The 24,413-nt window shown below is 43.5% G+C and overlaps 1 protein-coding gene across 1 annotated transcript; it reads right to left on the reverse strand.

The window, feature by feature from the left end:
- Positions 1-103: 103 nt before the first annotated feature.
- LOC128472952 (pancreatic lipase-related protein 2-like) lies at positions 104-23,946 on the reverse strand. The gene is made up of 12 exons (XM_053454939.1): positions 23,865-23,946; positions 22,193-22,347; positions 16,234-16,359; positions 15,213-15,353; positions 13,125-13,239; positions 9,805-9,915; positions 6,368-6,472; positions 5,686-5,804; positions 5,374-5,506; positions 4,899-5,004; positions 555-722; positions 104-238 (listed from the first exon to the last, which is right to left on the reverse strand). The coding sequence occupies exons 1-12, from the start codon at positions 23,944-23,946 to the stop codon at positions 169-171; spliced, it is 1,431 nt and encodes a 476-aa protein (XP_053310914.1). The 3' UTR covers positions 104-168.
- Positions 23,947-24,413: the final 467 nt, after the last annotated feature.

Consider the following 24,413-nt stretch of genomic DNA (forward strand, 5'->3'; position numbering starts at 1 on the left):
GCCTCCTCACCCTTTGGGCTCCTCTGCCTATTAACTCTGAGGGTGATTTCTCATCTAAAGTATACATATAATATACACATAAAACTTAACAATTTTTAAGACATTGGCTCAAATTCAAATTTAATAAACGAACACTCATCAATGTCTGGGACATGAAGACTGTGCATTTCATGCTAAACAAGGCCCAAGTGTCTGCATAATATCGTCAATCACAGTACCCTCTGAGCAGAAAGAAGACCTAAAAGAAAGTAATAAGAATAAGGGTATTCAGTTTTAAGGGGTATCGCATTTTAGTCAGTGCTAACTAACACATTTTTCATTAAAGAGCAAGCATTATAAAGCGGAAGCAATGTCATACGTTATACATGTAAGATTGTAACAGATTGTTTACCCACTGTACCGTCAAATCATAGCGTTATTGTGAACGTTTACACAATTACTTATATAAAACAAGTCATAGGAAGATACAGAAATGAATAAACAAAAAATAAATCTTTACAATATTTGTTTCACGCAAGCATGCAATGAGTGTTCCAAGCTGGGAATATACTTACATGACTCCATCTTTTCCTCTTTGTACATGCATTTTCTCTGCACCTAGCTCTTGTGAAAAGAGGTTTGGCAGAGTGGGAGACCACTTGAAGGCCACTTGAGTAATTATTCCGAATTCAAATTCTACGTCCTCTAATCTTGAATATGAGCTGCCAGGCGAGAAAAATCCACTGCAGAACAAGCAAAACATGCCCAGCGTAGTGGACAGATTAGGGGTGTTGTGGAAACTGCAGAATGACATTAATAAAACTGAGGAGACGTCAATTTTTTTTAAACATTTTTATTACACTGAAAGCTAATGCCATTCAAATCTCTGGCTCCTGATTCAATGATCAAATGCACAATCATGACATTTCTTTTTATATACTTTATTATCATGAATTGCAGGGTTCATTAAATCTTTTAGTTTACCTGTAACACCACAAGCCCACTGCAAGCCACCATCTGAAGCCAAGCACTAACCCACTTTCTATTAATTACATTGAAGCTAGAGCTGCTACACCCTCTTTTCACCCTTCTTTTTTCTTTAAATGACCCATACTATTCCTTTAGATTGCAACCTTATGAGTGGGGGCCCTCATAAGCCCAGCATTCTTGCCATGAACTTTGTGTAAAAGTACCATGAGCCGAGATGGAATGCTCACGAGCAGGCTTCTCAACTCCTAATGTGTCTGTTAATGTATATTTCTTATGCGTTAACCGTTTGTTTGTTGTTAATATAATGTTTAAGGTAATAATAATGTACATTTTACACGGCCCGCTCGCTGATTTAACTAATACATTATACAGGACTGATATAGATCTTCTTGCAAGAGAACCGCCTTGGATTAAACCCTTCATAATGTGCAGTAAAGTCAGGGAATGTTAGATGTTTAGCTCTCCTGTAAACTCCTGGGATTAATGAATAAAAATCAGGGACAAAAACAAAAAAGGTTTTGAAATAAAAGGTTTTGTCACCGTTAGTGTTTCACACTTTGGAAACCCTTTAACTTGTGATTAGTTAAAGCGTTTTTAGCACGCTTTCGGAATGAACCCTGTCGCGGACAGGGCTATCGGCCGAGCCGTGACGTGGGAGTATGGGCGTAACAAGGGTCAAACGCCAACCAGACTTCTGGCGCGTTTGGTCACTTTCCCCGCAGGGCACCAAGCAACCGCCACCAACCCCAACCAGTCACCCCAAAACTCCCAGTGTAAAACACGCTGCCACCACCAAGAACTTTAAAACCGGACTGCGATAACTACACAATCCCCAAACTAATATCTATATAGTTAACCGCTTAGTAACGTGACATATCTATATGTATACAAAAGGCTATCTCTAGGCTGAATTCGATTAGAGAACAAAGACAGAACTGATTAAAAATGTTTAATCTGAGCATAAAATGGGTCACAGTGCCGTTATACAAAAATGCATGTAAAAAGAGACATAGACTAAAATAGTACAAAACAGTGTAAAATAAAAGGGATAAAACAGAGTATCATACCATACTTCCTTGGAGCCTTCATGTTGTCTCTGTGATGGAAAAAACAGGCTCTTTTTCCATTACCAATTGCCCACCTTTTTATCCCCCCCCCCCAAGACCGCCCTTTTCCTGTTACCTGAGCAAGGGGATGGGAGTAGGGGGTTCAGAACTATGACCTTCTGAAGGCGGGGTTATATCTTCTCAACTTTGGTCTGGGATCACAAAATATGTAATATGACGCCGGCCGAGCTTGGCATAATTATGACACCAGGATCATCATAATTCTCTGGTCCTAGTGATCATTTTCATACCAAACTCCACACCTGTATCAGTTAGCACAAGGACACGTTCGCATAACACTTGTTATGGTCATGCCTGCATGGCGTGTTTGGTCTCCCTGAAACCAGCACATCACAGACATAAGGATGCAATGTACAATAGGGCTAGAGCTGAAACAACGAATCGATAAAATCGATAATAATCGATAACGGAAATCGTTGTCGACGATTTCCGTTATCGATTAATCGAGTGATCGATTCGTTGTTGGAGCACTAGGCTCCTTTTACTTACCTCCGCGAGCGTTCCCCGCTTCTGCTACACGCTCTGCAGTCTCCGCCTTCTTTTAGCTACGTGACGGATGTGACGCGTTCCGGAGGTAAGTATTCTTCATGTCTATGTGCACGGATCGCACAGAGCGAATCGCTCTGTGCGAATGGAGCCACTCGCACAGAGCGATTCGCACAGAGCGGTTCGCTCTGTGCGAGTGGCTCCATTCGCACAGAGCGGTTCGCTCTGTGCGAGTGGCTCCATTCGCACAGAGCGGTTCGCTCTGTGCGAGTGGCTCCATTCGCACAGAGCGGTTCGCTCTGTGCGAGTGGCTCCATTCGCACAGAGCGGTTCGCTCTGTGCGAGTGGCTCCATTCGCACAGAGCGGTTCGTGAGTGTGGGTGCAGGGCAGAGTGGGGGTGGGGGTGCAGGGCAGAGTGGGGGTGGGGGTGCAGGGCAGAGTGGGGGTGGGGGGTGCAGGGCAGGAGACTGGGTGCAGGGCAGAGTGGGGGTGCAGAGCAGAGTGGGAGACTGGGTGCAGGGCAGAGTGGGGGTGGGGATGCAGGGCAGGGTGTGAGTGTGGGTGCAGGGCAGAGTGGGTGCAGGGCAGAGTGGGTGCAGGGCAGAGTGTGAGTGTGGGGGCAGGGCAGAATGTGGGGGCAGGGCTGGGTGCAGGGCAGAGTTGGAGACTGGGTGCAGGGGCACAGTGCAAAGTGCTGGGTGCAAAGTGCCAGTGCTGGGTGCAAAGTGCCAGGGCTGGGTGCAAAGTGCTGGGTGTAAAGTGCCAGGGCTGGGTGCAAAGTGCTGGGTGCAAAGTGCCAGGGCTGGGGCAAAGTGCTGGGCGCAAAGTGCTGAGTGCTGGGTACAAAGTGCTGGGTGCAAAGTGCAAAGTGCTGGTGCAAAGTGCTGGGTGCAAAGTGCTGGATGCAAAGTGCCAGGGCTGGGGCAAAGTGCTGGGTGCTGAGTGCTGGGTACAAAGTGCTGGGTGCAAAGTGCCAGGGCTGGGTGCAAAGTGCTGGTGCAAAGTGCTGAATGCTGGGTGCAAAGTGCTGGATGCAAAGTGCTGGGGCAAAGTGCTGGGTGCTGAGTGCTGGGTGCAAAGTGCCAGGGCTGGGTGCAAAGTGCAAAGTGCTGGTGCAAAGTGCTGAATGCTGGGTGCAAAGTGCTGGATGCAAAGTGCCAGGGCTGGGGCAAAGTGCTGGGTGCAAAGTGCTGGGTGCAAAGTGCCAGGGCTGGGTGCAAAGTGCTGGGTGCAAAGTGCAAAGTGCTGGGGCAAAGTTTCTTGAACAGTAATAGTCCACCTCTTTTCAGAATGTTTGGGGTTATTTTGTTTCATAAATATTGTGTTTGGGTTCTTGTACTTTGAAAATATTGTTTTTTATTACATCATAACAAAATAAGAATGTTAATGTAAATTTTAAGTTGTTTTTTAACATCCAGTTCATTAAATTCTTTTAAATAAACGAAAAATTTGCATATTGTTTTTTTTATCCGATTAATCGATTAATCGAAAAAATAATCGGCCAACTAATCGATTATTAAAATAATCGTTAGTTGCAGCCCTAAATAGGGCCCAAAGGTTATGTACTCATCATATTTTGGACATTATGCATTTATTAATTTTACCCTGTGTCCATTGATACCCTGTCTCCACACCCCAGGGAGATGTTGCCAGGATGTCTGGCCTTTCACTCTTCCACAGGAATCCCTTCCTGTCCCAGGTGACAATACCCAGCATGGGGTAATCAAGTCTTATTTTGGGTTCTGGCTCCAAAAGGAAAGGTGTGAACAAATGTCTTAGCCTCAAATCCCTTAACCCATTCAGTGCCAAGACCCAGTTACTCATGCCATGGCATGACAAACCCGATCAATGGTACTCCTTTATCAACCTTGGAAGGATGAAGGGCTGAGTTGACCCTTCTGGGATTTGACCTTTGACCCCGAGGTTTTGCACAGGCTCTGCTTTCAAGGTATTTGCCAACTGGGCTATCTCACTGGATTGAATTGGTGAGTGCTTCCCTGTCTGCATCAGCCTATGCGCGGGGTGCCTAAAGGCTCATCAAAATGCAAAAAAAGCCAACTTAATTTCAATTATTTATTTTACATTGTAGCGACCAGAGGGAGGACTAAGGAACTACACCATCAGGTTGGTGCAGCACTGTATCCTGCATTTTGTGCAGCCCTGATCAACAGAAACATCAGCCCAACCACCCTGAAAGGCCCGGCATTCCTTACCAAACTTCCAGCCTTAGAGCAGACTGAAGTTAACGCTGTACTCGCCCACCCAACCCATTTCACTAATGGAAGACAGAATAGGAATGCGGCATCGTAACTTACCTCATAGTTGTCTCAAACTGGCCACCGGTGGCAAAAATATAAATGTAGATTAATCCGAAAATGAAATTTCTTCCACGTAAAGTAAAAGAAAGTTTATATCTCCATCCTACCAAGTAATATAAATAAATGATGTTTTAAAACAGTATGTGGCATCTTCCCTTTTACCCTTCATAACTTTACTGCCAAAAATATAGCTCAACTACACAATAAAACCACAATTCAAAGTATAGCTCAACTATGTACTAAAACTACAATTCACAAAGTAGGAACCTAGAATTTTCCTGGCACATCAGAGAAGTCAGTCCACCCAACCTGCACATTTTTATTGCCGCTAAATCTCCGACCTTAATCAGTCCTTGGCCTTTACCATTCATGTTTAAACTATCTCACTACCACATAATAAAGATAAGTGAGCTAAATTGTATCTCGTTTTAAATGTATGATGTCCCTTTGAGGGGTACTAACAAAGTCTTACTTGGAAGGCTGGATAGGTCCCCTCCAGTGTTGAAATAGAAAGTTTGGTGGTTTTTCGTGATGTCACCATGCGACAGATCTGCAAAATACCCCATGTAAGGGCATCCGGAGGCTGGGCATGGGAAGCAGGAACTCTGCAAAAGATAATGAAATATAAAGTTTAGCCAACTGCTCCATATCGAAGGCGACATTAGGTGTCGAGTATGCCTAATATCCTTACAAATTGCACTATTTATTTTTCGTACAATTGCTATATCTTCTTCAGGTTATTACGTATTGTGGGTTAAGTGAAGACACTGATCCTTACATCCACTGAGTTGAAGGAATCATAGCTGTCACAAGGAAAGGCGAGAAAGCCATCAGGATTTCGGACAGATTCCTTGAAATAGTAGAGAACTCGGGAGTGATCGCACCCTGCTGCATCTCTTAAATCTGAGGATAAAAATATGCAGAATAGTCTAATCTCCAAGAAAGCATTTTTTTGTACATTTTTTAGAGTTAGTGTGTCCATTTAGCCATTCACATTTTCCTTCCCAGCTGCTTCTGCTGGAAGTGTAAGTAAGAAGCATACTCCCTGCGCATGCTTAGTAGCACTCCCAATGCGTCAAAGACAGCCCATTAAAATCAGCAGGTGTAGCAGCAGCCAATTTCATGTCTACTAGCAAACCATTAGGGTTCAGATAGCAGAAATGTGACTGGCTGTTTCTACTTGTATTGATTTTAATGGGATGACTAATGAGCGTGCTGAAGACGTACATAGGAATGCTCCCTGCTTCTAGTAGAGGCGGCTCTAACTAAAGAACCCCTTCTCCAATTTGCAAGCATTAAAATGTGAGAAAATAAAGCTGGATTGGATTAATGCCAAACACGTAGTTACCCTTCTCTTCACAGTGTAGCGCTGATTTTTCATCCCCATCTTCAATCCATTTGTTCTACTTGGTGCAAAAGTTTTTTTTGAGGTGTGTAATATTGAATTTTGATTGAACCCATCTCACCAGTAATATTGAGTAGGGCGATGACCTTGCTTGGACAACCTGGCATGTCCTTTCCTCCATTTGGAAAATAATCATAGTGTCCAACTGGCTTTTTGACTCCCAAACCTGTAATGTGTGAAGCAGAATAATGATGAGACTGCGTCAGTGTAACAAATAATGCATACTTGCCAACTGTGATGTTTTTCCCAGGACAGTCCTGGGATTTGGGAGCTTGTCTTGGTACTTTCAGTGGCGGGTGTCGGGTGCAGGGCCGGTTGGGGAGAGGGGTTAGGGTATCTCCCTCTAACTGGCCCAAAATCAAGTAGAGTGCCGGGTATTGTTGTCTTTAGCTTATGTTTATATAAGTCCATCATATAATAGTAATTTAAAGCACACAATTGCAGAAAACTGGTTTATTTTCTAAGATGCTGTGTGTGTACATGGCATCTTGTGTTTTTTTATCGTTTTGAGTACAAGATGCAGGGAAATCCACTTTTCCCTTTTTTGGAACACAGGGATACACACTCACTGGCCACTTTATTAGGCACACCTGTTCAATTGCTTGTTAACACAAATAGCTAATCAGCCAATCACATGGCAGCTACTCAATCCATTTAGGCATGTAGACGCGGTCAAGACAACTTGCTGAAGTTCAAACCGAGCATCAGAATGGGGAAGAAAGGGGATTTAAGTGACTTTGAGCGTGGCATGACGGGTTGTTGGTGTCAGACGGGCTCGTCTGAGTATTACAGAAACTGCTGATCTACTGGGATTTTTGCGCACAAACATCTCAAGGGTTTACAGAGAATGGTCTGAAAAGAGAAAATATCCGGTGAGCGGCAGTTGTGTGGATAAAAATGCCTTGTTGATGTCAGAGGAGAATGGGCAGACTGGTTCGAGATGACAGGCAACGGTAACTCGAATAACGACTAGTTACAACCAAGGTATACAGACTTACCTGCTTCCCACCCTCCCTCCCTAATTTTATGTACTAACTTTCTGGTTTTGGTAAGTGACGGAGTTGGATGCTGGTGTGAAGGAAGGCTCAGTCCTCCCCTTTCCTCTGGTGTTTTTTATTGGACGTGCCCACCGTGCTTATGGTCGGCTGGTGGTTAGCATTAGTTCTGGGACAGCGGAAGTTAGCTGTTGTTGTTATTGGACGTACGCACCGTGCTTATGGTCGGCTGGTGGTTAGCATTAGTTCTGGGACAGCGGAAGTTAGCTGTCGTTGTTATTGGACGTACGCACCGAGCTTATGGTCGGCTGGTGGTTAGCATTAGTTCTGGGACAGCGGAAGTTAGCTGTCGTTGTTATTGGACGTGCGCACTGAGCTTATGGTCGGCTGGTGGTTAGCATTAGTTCTGGGACAGCGGAAGTTAGCTGTCGTTGTTATTGGACGTACGCACCGAGCTTATGGTCGGCTGGTGGTTAGCATTAGTTCTGGGACAGCGGAAGTTAGCTGTCGTTGTTATTGGACGTACGCACCGTGCTTATGGTCGGCTGGTGGTTAGCATTAGTTCTGGGACAGCGGAAGTTAGCTGTCGTTGTTATTGGACGTACGCACCGTGCTTATGGTCGGCTGGTGGTTAGCATTAGTTCTGGGACAGCGGAAGTTAGCTGTCGTTGTTATTGGACGTACGCACCGTGCTTATGGTCGGCTGGTGGTTAGCATTAGTTCTGGGACAGCGGAAGTTAGCTGTCGTTGTTATTGGACGTACGCACCGTGCTTATGGTCGGCTGGTGGTTAGCATTAGTTCTGGGACAGCGGAAGTTAGCGGTCGTTGTTATTGGACGTACGCACCGTGCTTATGGTCGGCTGGTGGTTAGCATTAGTTCTGGGACAGCGGAAGTTAGCGGTCGTTGTTATTGGACGTACGCACTGAGCTTATGGTCGGCTGGCGGTTAGCATTAGTTCTGGGACAGCGGAAATTAGCTGTCGTTTTTGTTTGGACGAGGGGCGAGGTGAGTACCTGTGGTCTGGATTGTACAGTGGTGAGCGGCCGGCAAGGACGGGGTTAATTCAGTTCCTGTGTTGTTTACGTTTGAATGTATTATAGATTGTGTTATGTATATTTGTATTTAGTATTTATTGTGTGGTTTATTGTGTGTTTATGGTGTTTAGGCCAACAGTGTTTGTGGTTATCATTAATAAAATATGCCTGTTTTATCCAATTTCAGTCTCCGTGTCATTAATTGGTGGGGTTTAGGTGGTAGTTGGTTTGTGGTGCACGGTACACGCTACCTACATACAAGCATGGCTCCATCCTGCCTTGTATCAACAGTTCAGGCTGGTGGTGTAATGGTGTGAGGGACATTTTCTTACACCAACTGAGCATCGTTTAAAGTGACAGCCTACCTGAGTATTGTTGCTGACTTTGTCTATCTCTTTATGACCACGGTGTACCCATCTTCTGATGACTACTTCCAGCAGGATAATGCCCCATGTCACAAAGCAAAAATCATCTCAAACTGGTTTCTGGAACATGACGGTGAGTTCATTGAACTCCAACGGCCTCCACAGTCAGATCTCAATCCAATAGAGCACCTTTGGGATGTGGAACGAGAGATTCACATCATGGATGTGCAGCCGACAAATCTGCAGCAACTGCGTGATGCCATCATGTCCATATGGAGCAAAATCCCTGAGGAACGCTTACAGCACTGTGTAGAAAATATGCCATGAAGAATGAAGGCAGTTCTGAAGGCAAAAGGGGGTCCAACCCGGTACTAGCAAATTGTACCTAAAAAGTGACCAGTGAGTGTATATATTAGTATGTGCGTGGTTTTATGTCAGTGTGTGAACATATGTCTTTGTTTGGGTGTGTTGGCGTATGTGGTGTTGAACATGTGTTTACATTAGTTTGTGTGTCTGGGTATGTTAGTATGTGAACAGGGTGTCTTTTGGTATATTAGTGCGTTTGTGTCTGGTTATGCTAGCGTGAGTGTATGAATAAGTGTGTGTGACTGTGTGTGAGTATTAAAGTGTGTGAACATGTGTCTTTGTCTGGGCATGTTAGTGTGAGTGCCTGGATATGTTAGTATGTCTTGGTACGTTTGTGAATGTGGGGACATTTTAGTATATGAACATGTGTCTGTTAGTATGTGTATGTGTCTGGGTATGTTAGTGTGTGTGTCTGGTTGTTTTATTTTGTGTATCTGGTTATGTTTGTGTGTGTCTGGATATGTTTGTGAGTGAGTGGGGGCATTTTAGTATATGAACATGTGTGTTTGGGTATGTTAGTATGTGTATGCATCTGGGTATGTTTGTGTGATATAATCTACACTATAATAAAAAGGTTGAACAAAAATAATGCCAGTTATGTGGGTTGGAGCGGAGTGGGCGGAGCTATGGGACAATGGGTGTGGTACATTTTTAAGTAAGTAATGTCCCTAGAATTTTTGTTTCAAATGCTGGCAACTATTATAATGTTTCTATGTTCCCCATATCACAATATTACCCGTTAACAGATCAGAATCTGTATGGACCACATCAACTAAGCCTGCATCTGAGACCTCGACGCAGACCTCAGCAGGGGTGTCCTCAAAGTACGGTCCGGCTGGGTCAAGGGCTGTAAGACAAAAGCTGCAGTTACTGACCTGCTGGCCTCTGGTACAGGGCAGCAGTTTTAAGCAGCCAAACAGTGGAACGAAAATGGGACCATGGCGGTCGCGCCGCATTGCATCTCTGAACCCAAAGCTTGTTTTTTTTTTTCCTACTGTTTGAAAAATGTATATTAAAACACTTGGGAAGCACTTTAAAATGTACTGTTTGTTGAGGAGGCTGCATGGGACACCGAACTATACCCTTAAGAATACAATTAAGCAGGCCTTACTTATACAATATTGAACAAATATATAGCTATGTGAATAAAATGAAAGCTATATAAAATATGTATCAGGAAGACCATGAAAGGACTAGACACTATATTCAATATAATAAATAGATAAATAATTAAATAGAAAAAATATTTCTGAATGAAATTAATAAAAAAAGATATAATGCAATCTCTCTGTGTATCAATATCCTTAAAAACATATGTGAATAAGTCTGAGCTTTCTGCTTCTTTTTCATTTATTTTATGGGAGATCTTGCCTCGTTTTCGGAGATTCGTATGTGTAATGGGTTCACCAAGAGAGCTGTAGTAACTCACAGAGATCACCCAGTATCCTCCTGTTGTCCCCGGAATCACTTCCAGCACCAGCCAGCATGCGCACCTTGGAACCCTGCTATGTGTACCCAATAAGTAGACACAACTACCTTGAACTGAGTACAGCAGGAATGAACAGTTTATTGTAGTAAAGGATAGACTCATATAGCCACAGAACTTCATTAACATAAATTAACAGATACATGTATTCAACCCAACCTTTAATCCCCAGTCAGCAATCCTATTGATGGGATTAATTAAACAATGGAGTTCCTGCCTGTTTGGCAGCCAGGCTGGAGCCATCTCTGACTACCTTGGGGCCCTGTATGACAGCTCATTCTGTCACAGTATGAATTTATGAAAATATGCTAATTTTGTTATATTTGCAATTTGTATGAATCAGAATGCACAAGTAACCCTAACTGCAAGTTATAAGCCAATAAGTACAAGTAGCTATTTTAAAATCATTTTTTCCAAAATCTGGTCATTCTGTCCCCATGTGCTATTTGGGAAATCTTAAAGTTTAGTTCAATTTACCCCCATAAAACCATACATGGTATTTTAACCCTTACTCTGCACTAATTCTACTACCAGCCTTTGTCAAAGTTTGTGGTAGTAATTTATTTTGGGGGGGGGTTCATACAAAAAAGCTATAAATTTACAACTCCTGGTCTGTGTCACTTCAAAACAACACCGCAATATGTGTACTCTCCTGAGTACATCGGTTTGTCAGGTTATTTGGGGGCTAAAAGGCTACATTTGAGACATGCGCAATTAAGGTTTTCAACTAGGAATTTTGACATCTGGTCCTTCCGCCCCCATGTGTAACCACCTTACCTGTGGCTACGGCTGCAGCAACCTCGCGCAGATGCCGTCGGACCCTGCGCATGCGCAGGCCACTCCAATATTAGCCAACCATTTACTCCTGTGGCAGTATATTTCTCCGTCTATTTGTGCACTTGGCTTGGGGCGGGGTTATCTGCCTGGGGCCTATTTTAGGGCTCCTATTCTGTCCACTAGCTGCCTGTAAAACAGATTCATTGCTTGTTCTCTGGGCTCTGCTCGTGCTTCTCAGTTATCCTGTTTGTTCTGCTTCTGACCTCGGCTACGTCTCACGGCTATCCTGACTTCTCCAATCCTCGACCCCGGCTTCGTTTGTGGACTGCTGTACCTGTGTCCCAGACGCCTGTTCTGGTTTGTGTCTGGATTCTGCACTGTGGATCCTCTGTTACTGATCCTGACCATTCCTGGCCGTTACACCATGTCCTATTTGGACCATCTTTGAAGCCAGCTAATTCGATTCACCCCATCAAACCATATATGTTTGAAAACTAGACACCCCAAGGTATTTCAAATACTGGTATTTTAACACTTTCCATGCACAAATTCTACCACCAGCCTTTGCTGGATATGGATATGTGCCAATATAAAATACCTAGACCGCTTTGTGGGAATGCATTGTTTGAAATGCAGTCTGCCTTTGAACAAAAGAGAGGATTTGTCAATGCAGACTGTAAGAAATCATTTATATACTTTTATTCAGTCACACACTTTAGGCTTGACTGCAACTTGAGGACTGGGAACATATGTTTTTGAACACGTAATGTAGCTATTAGAGGATCCTCTGGTATATTGGTGTATCCTATGACTGCTTCGTTAGGAGTTTCTAAATGCATACATTGCCTAAATATAGTAAAGAACTTTATGTAAAAGGGTATAAATATCTACGCTGCCAAAGGCAAGGTCTCTTTCACCTTCATCTCACCAAGAATACTGTGCCTAAAGTACCTGTGACTACCATCTGTTCCATCAACCAGTACTGTATGTATATGACTTTTTTATTGAATAAACCTGCTTAAGAAGACTTTTAGGCTCTGGTCTTAATTGCTGGTTGGTCACTGGTGAGGTTTAGATATTCAAGACAAAGAATAATCTAACACAGACATTCTGCTCGGGGGTGTACAGTTGGGAAAATGTGTCAATAAAAATAATGAAGCCCCTAACCTCTAGGGGAGCATTGTCATTAAAATGGAGGGAAAATGTGGGTAGATAGAACAAGGTCAGTACAACAATGAGAAAAGGTGGTGTTTTTTTTTTAATAAAGCCCATCATTAGGGTTAAAGTGAGATGCCAGTCTTGGTGTGTTGAAAAGAATAAAACCATTAACTGGCTCACTGGCATCAATACTGCATGTGATGGCAGGAGTTAAAGTTAATGGGGGTATTAATGGGACCGCCATATGGGGGGGGGTACCCAACAGTCCTCTGATTCTGATTCAGGTTCATGAATGTTTGTCAGGATTCCACCCTGCCAGTCTGGACTATGGGATAATTATACCAACCATCATGCCTACCTGCAGCCACTAGTGGCCACCTTTGCCTCTTAGGAGTGTTTTTACGGGTGTAATCTAGTATGTTGAGTGTGTGATATGCAGTACACTTCTTTTTGGGTACTTCTTTTGCAAAGACCTTGGTACTATAATAGGCAATGGTAATTTTAAGATGATTTTTTGCTTTCGTTTCTCACCACACTCCTCTCTCCTCACCTCCTGTTAAAAATACTGTAAACATTGATCAATGGAAATATCCATCTGATTCTATGTTAAGCTTCTGAAAACATGCATTTAATACCTGTAATTCTCCCAATGCCTTTGAACCTTTTTCCAGTTTCTCCAGCCACCTGTGCACCAAGACTGTGTCCAATTAAATAAACACTGGAAGGGGGGTATGAAGAGTTAATTTTCTCCTAGTGGAAAAGAAAATGTTAGAGTTAAATACATGCTGTATGGCGCTGCCTGCTTATTTCATTTTTGTAGTTTCTGTAAAGGGTAGTCATTTTGTGTTTTTTTACCTTTTTTTTTTCTTGAAAAACATATCATTTTTTATTAGTGTGCTAACATTAAAGTGTTCAACTTAATGCATTTTCTTCATTTTCTATTAAAACAAAATTTTACACTTTACATTGCTGAGAATCAGCACATCTTTGAAGAACATGCAAATCATTTTTGAAGTGGGAGGGTGGGGTTTCATAGACTCCATGGCCAGACGCCTTTCTTATCTGGACGATAGAGTTCTACCCTTTTTTTTAAAGCAAGGGATTTTAAAGTTTTAAGTTTAGAGAAGGAGAGATTGTTGGGAGTCATACACATGTCTTTCACTGCTGAGAAACTCCCAGTCCCTGCCCACTTTCCCTCCTACTACTTTAATTTTTTTTCAGCGTGTCACCCCCACATCCTGAAAGGGGTGGTCTCCGTGTAGCTGGAGCCTGAAAGTTCCCAGGTATGATCATAGAATACAGGGGTCTATTTACTAAATGGGGAGATGTGTTTCAGTTCCTTGACTTTACTATATATTTTACAAAGACCCAATCTCAGTGAGCTCCTACTGCAGGAAGAGCTTGGCTGGCCCTGTATAGTTAAATACAGTTAAATCAGTGAGATTTAATGAGTACCCTTACAGACTGAAGTATGAATTATGCGGGACCAGCTCACCAGTTCACACATAAGAACCTTGTTGAAGTGAGGTTGTTAAATCCACCACTCTCCTGCCAAATCTCCCTTAAGTGAATAAACCTCATGGTTCCAGATATTGTTGATCAGCAGATGAGATAGTGGTAGAGTAGTGGGTAGACTGCAAGCTGGATACTAGACTTGGGCACCGGTCAAGTCTTCGTGTTCATCTTCGTGTAAAAAAAAAAACCCCCTTCGTATTCCACTAAAATTCGCCAGTTCCCATGTCCTTTTTCGGTCGAATATTCATGAACGTTCTTCGTGTTCGTTACTTTCGTTTTTTGCCTTTCTTTTGTTAGCAGGGGTTAATACGGGGTTAACACATTAACAATAAGCAGCAGCTTTGGCGCCAGGATTTTAAAGGTCCGGAAGAGCCGGCAGGGGCCTCCTCTTGCATCAACCAATGAAAGGCAGTTGCTTTTCATTGGTTGATGCCAGACAAGCCCCCTGGCGACGACCAATAGAGCCGCGTTTACGGGCCTTAAGCTCCTAACGCTCATGTCTCCCCAGGCCAAGTTGCCCTGAGGTATACCTTGCCCTGCGCTTTGCCAGGGGAACTCAAATCCCTGTTCCTCCGAGGCCAAGCTGCTCAGAGCGGTTGTCTCAGGCTTAGCCCTTAATTGGTTGATGCCAGAGTAGCTCCCTGCTGGCAACCAATAGAGTCGCTTATATAGACCTTTAACTCCTGACGACAAAACTTGGCCTGGGGAGACCATTGGTCCATACGAACGACTCTATTGGTCGCCGGCAGTGGCCTCCTCTTGTATCAACCAATGAAGGGCAGCTGCGTGTTCGTTTTCATGTTCTCCAGAATACGAATGCACAAGTCTACAGGATACCCCAGGATACCCATTTCGCTGCACCCATGCTGCCTGACAAAATAGATGAGGATGGGCTGTCACCTCAAGTGCTCCTACAAATAAATGCACTGTCCATTTGAGGTCTGGTGAATAAAGATAAAATACTATTTTAAAAAGTTATGTAAAACATTTTGAAATGAAGTCTCTTTAATATAGGCGAGATGAAGACATCTTAGTTAACTACTCCTTGCAGAGGTACACAAGGTGCTACACAGTGTGTACTAGGTAGAAAAGTCTGTGGATCAGGATATGCATGAACTTGGTAGAAAGGACCAGTGAGCTGACACTCTAGTGTCAGAAGAAGGTGTTCCATATCAAGTAAAATAACATAAATATTGACAATCACTTGCCTGGATCACTGTTAGCAGGTAAGCTATCTCTGCTCCAACAACACGCACATTATTTGCAGCCTGTGGGTAAATGTATAGATCTCCTGAGCCATTACGCCAGTCGACTGCTATGCAGTTTATATCTTCAATATATAAGATTGCCTGGTAAAAGGAAGCATAATGATATATTCAAACATTCCCCAAGATCTGCCATGCTTAGTCCAATAAGATTGCACATTTCTAACACAATTTACCTTGTTTTTTATAACTGAAATAAATCCATCACCATTTACTTTCCTAAAAAATGTTTCTGAGTATGTGAGAGGCTGGCATTACAATTAAGGGGTCCAGGCCTTGGGCATAGTATTTGTACCAGATGGAAACTGGTAAGAAGATGGGGAGTGGCTGTGATAAATGGAATTATCACTTGAAACGGATTTGGAGGTACTGGTTTAATTTAACTCAATTTCAAGTAGCAAGTGCCAAGGCAAAAAAAAAAATCTTGGCTTGAATTGAATGGCATAAGCATCTATAGGCATCTAATGCATCTAATGCAGTTCAGTTGGGGTGCTAGTTCCTAAGACAGATATGATTACATTGGAAAAAAATGAAAAAATAGCTGCAGAATTAATAAAGGGAGCTGGGGGATGTTTTTAGAATAAAGTGGATTGCTTTTCAGAAGAAAGAGTTTTCAGAAAGAGGGTGCACATAGTAATGTACAAGCTGGGATCCAGGTGATAGAATGCATGTCCCCTTTTTATGTAGTTATTATCGGTAGCCAGTTTAATAAGTATACCTGGGAACTCTCCAGCCCTTCAGCAGACCACGCCTATTGACCTTGGTTGCCCAGGTATGTTAATAAGGATGTATTGCAAGAGGTGGGCTATAAATTGATTAATGTATTAAGGTCCCACAGGCACAAACCCAATGTCTGGCATGATAGAACCAGCAGTGAAGGGAAGTCTCCAGCTGTTCTGAGAAGTTTGTTGCCTAAACATTTCGATTAATAATTCTATGTAACCAGGAAAATTCACACACTTACCCTGCACAACGTGGGAACCCAGTTGTCCTCTGCTTTGTCTGCCATTCCATGGATAATAAAACAGGTCTTCCTGGTAGTTTTGAAGAATGAAGTTACAATGCTTGTGGTATTGTATGCGCTGATGACCTGTGAAAAGTTTTAGTTAACCTCAGTGAGTATATCCTGCAAGGTGAGCTGGCCAGGCCCTGTATAATAAAAAAGGTTAAGTGTTGCAGAATTTAAAGATGCTGTTGCTCAGGGATGGATTCACTTTGGGCATTGCTCTAAGATTGATTCAGGGTGGTGCAGACGAAGTCTTAACTGCTGAGGCAAGGATATGATGTCATATCCTGGTGCTGAGTGTTGAAATCCTAAATTGCCCAATACTGGGCATGCCCTAATGGTAGCCCTGCAGTATAAAATCAGGAAAGAATAAAAGATCTTACATTTACAGCTTGGAGAAGACACGGTAGAGGGGCAATGATAGGAAGACTTAAATGTAACGCATGCCCCCCAACTGTCCTTATTTAGACGGGACAGTCCCGATTTTGGGTCTCTGTCCTGCTGTCCCGCCTATCCCTTCCTCTGTCCCGCTTTGCAGGGGCAGAGGAAGGGTGAGGCGAGAGCGATACTCACCTCAGGTGCAGCTGCGAGGGGGCGCACAGATGCCCGATCTGCAGCCTGCAGACTAGTTGTGATATCACAATCTCCCTCTAGTCGGCTCAAGGAGCCGAGTTCTGTCACTTCAGACCTTGCTTTACTGCTCCCTAATCACTACGCACAAATAATGGCAAGCACAGGAATATGACGGCATCCCTGTGCTCTGCAGCAATAGCCGGCGCTTAGTGAAGTGACAGACCTCGCGCTCCCACTACAGGATACAGGGTGGAGGCTGAAGGAAGAAGGATGGAGGAAGAGGTAAGAGATAAGTGATGGGGAGAAAGGGGTGTAAGGGCAGTGTATGTGTATGTATGTGTTTGTAAGCTTGTGTATGTGTATGGGTTGATGTGTGTAAGAGCAGTATAGTTATTTGTTAGCTGGTGTGTAAGGGCAGTGTATATGTGTGTGTGTGTGTGTAAGGGCAGTGTACATGTATATGTGCGTGTAAGGTGTCAGATATTTTATGATTTTATATTTGATATTTTATATTTTTTATGAAAACATGTATTCCATATATTCTGTACTTTACATGAACTCAAAATGGAGTCAGAGCCATTTTATTTTACTTAATCATGTAGTGATTATTTATTTTTGTCCTTGTTCCCTCTATAATTGAGAACAAAGGAGTATTCATGTATAATGATGTTTCAGCGTATATGTGATACAATTAATGTTATCTTCCATGAGAAAGTTAAGGAGTAGACACTGCATATCTTTAGAAATGTAACTTTGAATGGGGGATACATGGGAAGACTACCAAGACCTGAGTTACTATCTAGGACAGTGATGGCGAACCTATGACACGCGTGTCAGTGGTGACACGCGTAGCCATTTGGGGTGACACGCGCAGGATTTCCTCCGATTCATCCTCGGCTCCTGCACGGCCGCCGAGGATGAAAGAATCTGTGCTGGAGGACCCGTTCCTCCAGCACAGATTCTTTCATCCTCGGCGGCCGTGCAGGAGCCGAGGATGAATCGCAGGAAATCCTGCGCGTGTCACCCCCCCAAAAAAGGGGGGGGGTCGGGACGTGCGTTAGCGTAACTAGCGGGGGGCGGGGCGGTGGAGGAGCAGGCTCGCAAGGGAGCGGTATCGGAGGTCTTTAACAGACCACCGGCTCCCTTGAGTGATTTTAAGCCGGTTCAAGGATCTCCCTTGAACCCGGCTTAAAATCACTCAAGGGAGCCGGAGGTCTGTTAAAGACCTCCGATACCGCTCCCTTGCGATCCGCGTGGCAACAGCTGTTGTGCGCCGGGGTTTGTTGTTAGATCCCGGCGCACAACACTGAAGCCGCGCCCACCGCTGTCCGTGCCCTCTGAACCCCGTGCCCTCGGAAGAAGAACTGAAGAAGAAGAGGAGCGAAGAGCAGGAAAAGGAGCTGTAAGGAGAAAAGAGGAAAGGTAAGAAAGCATACAGTGAGAGTGGATTGGTGTATGTGTGTGGATTGGTGTATGCATGTGGATTGGTATGTGTGTGTGGATTGGTATGTGTGTGTGGATTGGTATGTGTGTGTGGATTGGTGTATGTGTGTGGATTGGTGTATGTGTGTGGATTGGTATGTGTGTGGATTGGTATGTGTGTGGATTGGTATATGTGTGGATTGGTGGATGTGTGTGGATTGGTGTGTGTGTGTGGATTGGTATATATGTGTGGATTGGTATATATGTGTGGATTGGTATGTGTGTGGATTGGTATGTGTGTGGATTAGTATATACGTGTGGATTGGTATATGTGTGGATTGGTATATATGTGTGGATTGGTATGTGTTTGTGGATTGGTATGCGTGTGGATTGGTATATATGTGTGGATTAGTGTACGTGTGGATTGGTATGTGTGTGGATTGTTATATGTGTGCGGATTGGTAAGTGTGTGAGAGTGATGGGTGTTATGCTGTACCATTTCCAATGTATTTTTCATTATATAATTATGCTCTAAAGTACATCATAACTCCCATCACTCTATACTGTTCCATACAGTGGCAGAGCTGGGAGACAGAGGCCTTACACCCCCACCGCAGGACTCCTGAAAGGTAAGTAGTTACTAAGCAGGTATGTTAAATAATTTGTTTTTGGTTTATTAAATACAATTATATATTGCAATTATACATTTTTGTAGTTTAAACTATAAATTGCGCAAAATTATGTTTTTTTGTCGAAGTGACACACCATGCGAGTTATGCTCGATTTTTTGCCGATTTTTGACACACCACGCCAAAAAGGTTGCCCATCACTGATCTAGGAAGTAACATTTGGCGATTAGGGTGACCAAGGATAAATTCCAAACACATATGTAATGGTTTTAAGTTAATTCTTAGACCAGAGCGTCTCTCACAGGTAAATTAAGAAATTACAACGGTGTAAATATGAGTAGAAATCCTAATTATAATGGGTAAAACCCACCGTTATGATTGGAGAATTCCAATCAAGAGGTGGAGGCTATGATAATAAGCCCTGTCTTTAAAAGCTTATGTCTTGAATAAAAAAAAAAAAAAAAAGATCGCACCCTGAAATAGACGGACCCGGGCGGACTTATTCACCAAAATTTACCCCAGAGAATTGGAATCTTAAGATCCTGGCACCATATTTCACTCTTGGAGTTACTTTGCGTTCTAACCTATATAACTGGTAGAAAGTTATATTCTTTCCACTTAATTTCTTGCCAATGAACCTGGATTAATTTCTACAAGGACCGGTGGGACAACAGCAACAAGTGGTGGTAATTATAATTGTTTTATTATTTTGAATAGAGGTGAATTTTGTCTTCTTCGTATAGAATTCCCTGTTTCTGGGAAGTAGTATATTGCATTATTGTATATGACGGCTTGTGAGACTGCAGCTTATAACCCGTGATAATAACAATAATGAAAAGGTATTTTTACCTATAGATGAAGTTTGACATTATTTGCATCTATTAGGAATTTCACTAATACTCTTAGACACAATTAAATTGTTTTTAATTTGTTATATTAGTTGAACTAATATAAGAGAGATAGTGACATCTTTATTACTGCCCGGATTATTATCAATTTTTGGTTGCTGAGTGGGATGGAAATTAATTGTGTGTTAGACTCATAAAGTAGTAATTCATATTGATAACTATCGATAATATACTGTATTTGAATTGATTCATTTTTGACATGTTTTAAGAATTTTGTGTTTTATATTATGCCAGGGTTTGACAAATTTGTTGTGAATCTCGGCGCCAGGTAAAAAAGGTAGGAGCCAGGATTTTTTTAAACTAACACTTGGTCAGGAGTGATCTGATCATCATCAGCCCACTTACTAAACTCACAGCGCTTGACCTGGAAGCACCCTGGACTTTCAGGTCAGTGCTGGGTTTTTTTAATTAATTTTTTAATTTAATTTTATTTTTTTAACTCTTTCGATGCTGATGTTCCATTGGAGCACAGCATTGATTGATATTTAGTCCCCACAAGCTTGTGGGGACAAATGTTAACCCCTGCAATGCCACGAATGTGTCATACACAATTGTGGCATTGAAGGGGTTAACGCCGCACTGTCGCTCTCATGGAGCGATCAGGCAGCAGGGGGGTGTTGGGGCTGCTCTCCACACTCATGTGGAGACCAAAGAACCCTCTCCCCAGTCCCTGAAGCTGCCTCTGGCAGCTGGGACTCAATTGCTGGTCTATAGACCAGCCATTGCAGGGAGGGGAGTCTTTGATGACTGCTGTAGGCTTCCATGCCTACAGGAATCATCAAAGGGCTTGTGGGGGGCTCGTTTTTGCTGTTGCTGGTCTGCCTGGGCTTCCAGGCAGACCACCAGCAGCAGAGCCCCGTACAAAACGGGAATTAACCCCTAAATGCCGCGGCACTGAAGGGGTTAGCCCTGCACTGTCGCTCTCATGGAGCGATCAGGCAGCTGGGGGGTGTTGGGTCAGGTCCCCACACTTGTGTGGGGACCCAATCAGCACACAACCCCCTTCCCTGAAGCTGCCTGTGGCAGCTGAAAACACGATTGCTGGTTTTGCAGCAACCGCGTTTTCAGCCTACAGACTCACTCCGTGGGAGTGATCTCAGGCTCGGGGGCGGGCTCTGAGTGGCTGTGCTGTCTGCCCAGACACCTGGGCAGACAGCAGCAGCGCCCCCGAGTGGTGACTCAGCCTCTTACATCCACAATTTTTTCTGGATGTAAGAGGCTGACAAAACCTAGGCGCCAGGACAAAATTCTCTGTCGCCATGGCGACCTGGCGCCTGGGATTTGTCGAGCCCTGTATTATGCACTGTGTGACCCATATACAGATTTTATAAATTGTATTTACAATAAATATTTTTGATTGACTATCTTGGTGATATATATCTGATTTGAATTATAATTTTCGGCGATCTGAAAGGATTTAGGATCGGAGATAAAATATAGGGTATCTCCTTAAATTTATATTGTGGATGTGGTACTACAATATTTGGTAGCGTCGTTATTTTGCGTATGTGATAAAATATTGGTTTTGCCTATTTTGTCTCATTAATATCCCTAACAAAGGGCAGTGTACATGTATGTGTGTGTGTGTAAGGGCAGTGTATATGTGTGTGTATATGTGTGTGTAAGGGCAGTATACAGCTAGCATCTGCAGCTTTACTGATGCTGCACTTCCCATGACGCTCAGTCAGCATCATGGAAGCAGTATGCCTGGCTGAGACTCATGGGAATTCAATTCAATGTGTTGGTTATTTTTAATATGCATGACTGCTGATAAAAACAAAGTGTGTTTTAAGTAGCGATGCAAGTGCGACATTGTAAAGTGCAATTGCTTGTATTGGTGAGTTCCGCGAGATTTTTTTAAAAAAAAGTGTTCCTCTTTCACATTTTGAAATGTTGGGAGGTATGGTAACGTAAGGAAGTTCTTACTTCACTGTGTAGGTTCCAGTGAGGAAATTTTAAACCTGCATGGGTCAGGCATAAGGCTGAATGTGCTGAATTCTGTCCTGAATATTGCAAATGGCCGAATTTTTAGCATTGTGGGTATTTTTTCATTTTCTCTTTATGTATTGAACATGCATTGGGGATTTGGACATGCAAACATGTTGTTCAGATGCTAATAGAAACAGTAATAAAAACAGAAATTTGATACAAAGATGCTATTTGCAAGGTCTTTCCTACATGCTGAATGCCCTATCCATCCCATGCAGACCCCATAGTTACTGTTTTCTTCAACTACAACTTCTGTTGCTCACACAAAAATTGATATTCAATCCTCCCAAATCGTGTCTGTGTTGTGTTTTTATAAAACCACTTTTCCTATATATAGTTAAATTTTATTCCTAATACCATACTCTGGATTAAACAGATACCATTGCAGTGACGCACCTGATGCTGGTCGAGGTTTTCCTGTGTGAAGAGGAAGAAACGGGTGCCTATCTTCTTGGGAGGCCAGGGGGTTGCTGGAAAGGGTCTTTGAATTGTCCCAGACCATGGTTCTCCAACTGGGAAACAGCCTAGATTTCCGTAACAGTTCTGTGCCCCTATGCAATATAAGAGCGACTGTAAGTCAACAATCAAAATCCTAAACTACTTTCCAATGCATGTCTCTTTCATATCAGGTTTACTGTCCTGAGAAGTGAGATTTGTCAATGACCCCTGAAACAAGATCTTAAGGTTCCATAGACTAAAGTACAGTATCTCTATAACCAGCCCAAAATTAAGGTTGCCATCCAAATGCACTGGGCAGTTGCTCAGGGGCCCAGCATACTAGGGGCCCTATGGTGAATCACATTGATGTCAGCCATGTGATTCACCACAAAGCCCCTAAAAAACAGCGGATCTTAAGGTTCCATAGACTAAAATGCAGACCAGTCCCCAGTGGTCTCTGATGGAAAGATCTGGAGGAAGGCCAAGAGTAGCTGGTTTACTTACACAATACAGTAGTAACAGGACCTCTATTACAGTCAATGGAGGAATCAAAGAATCTTCCAGCAACTTGGCCAGGAGTATATATTTATAACACACATATTCCTCAGTCCACTGCCACTTTATTTCTTAGACTTACATTTCTGCCATTAAACAGTTATGTCTTTCAGTATTCTCAAAAACATGGTTTTATCTCATTTTTGGCCAGTAAACGTTCTTTATCTGCAAACCTGGAGGCAGCCATTGTAGTCAGTCATGTGATGCTAACAAACTTTCATTAGTTAGAGTTGGGCTTGGCGATTAAGGCCGTGTCATCTTATTGCTTCCCACAGGTAGTATGATAAAGAGTCAGGGTGTTTGTCTAGTATTTTGATCTCAGATTACAGAGTGAGAACCATACAAATGGCTAATATGCAGCCAGGGCCATAGAAAGGGTGAGGCGAGAGAGGCACCTGCCTTGGAAGCAGCTGCAAGGGGGCGCACAGCCGCCAGATCAGCAGTTACAGCCTCCAGAACTGGTTGGGGAGATCACAGATCTCTCTAACCAGCCCAAAATTAAGGTTGCCATCCAAATGCATTGGGCACACTGGGCAGTTGCCCAGGGGCCCAGAATTCTAGGTGCCCCATGGTGAATCACATTGCTGTCAGCCATGTGATTCACCACAAAGCCCCTAAAAAATCTATAGGGGACCGGGCAAGCAGAGAGTCCACCTCCCCATGGTTGGTCTTCAGGGGAGTACCGAGGCAGCTGCACGATTGTGCTCTCCCCAACCAGCCCTGCTCATTGAATGGGCAGGCAGCGTGTAAGGGCAGTGTATGTGTGTTTATGGGCAGTCTGGGTAATTGCAGTGTATGCGTATATGTGTGCTAATGGGCAGGTGTGTGTAAAGGCAGCGTGTATGTGTATATGTGTATTTATGGACATGTGTGTGTAAGGGCAGTGTAAATAAAATAACCTCTGTAAAAAAATAGCTGGGGGCACAATTTTCCATTCTTGCCTCGGGCGCAAAAGGAGCTTTGTATGCAGCTTCCTAAAAACCTTATATAATGGGGCAAAAAGTACAACTGGTTTAAAAGGAAAACACATTCAATGGTGGGAGTTCCCTTTTAAGTGGCATCAATCCCAGGGTACCAATGGAGAGCTCAGGGTCCAGGGATGATATGGTCCAAAAAGTGACGTGATCCTGAGCGACAGCTTTGGAAACTTCACCCATGAATAATCCGCGCGGTAGTTCAATAGTCGCAGCTGGGCAAACCCCGGTCCTAAAGGCTGGTAATAAAACCAAGGTTCCCGAACGAGCTCCCTCTCTGTAACCACCACCGAGTGTTGTCCACCATGAGCTTAAGGTAACCTCAAAAGAGCAATATGGTGGGACATCGGGTATCCTGTGTGACGCAGTTCTAATTGTCAGGGGGCATTGCCGTGGTTCCTAGCTGCCGTACAGTTCCAAAAGTTTACGGCTAGGTCCCGGTCAGGCATATCGAACGCTTCCTGGCTTGTTCATGGGAGTCTGGTTAGGGCAGACCAGACGGAGTTTCCCGTTCACCCTGTGCTCCCCCAATGAGCACAGGGTGACTTAGACATAAGTGGGGACTGGACAGGCAGATAAGGAGTCTCCCCAAGAATCCACCAGTGCCCCCTCCCAAACTCAAACACACCCCCATGTGTCCTCAGCCTCAG

Source organism: Spea bombifrons, chromosome 1, assembly GCF_027358695.1.
Source record: "Spea bombifrons isolate aSpeBom1 chromosome 1, aSpeBom1.2.pri, whole genome shotgun sequence".
NCBI lineage: Eukaryota > Metazoa > Chordata > Amphibia > Anura > Pelobatidae > Spea > Spea bombifrons.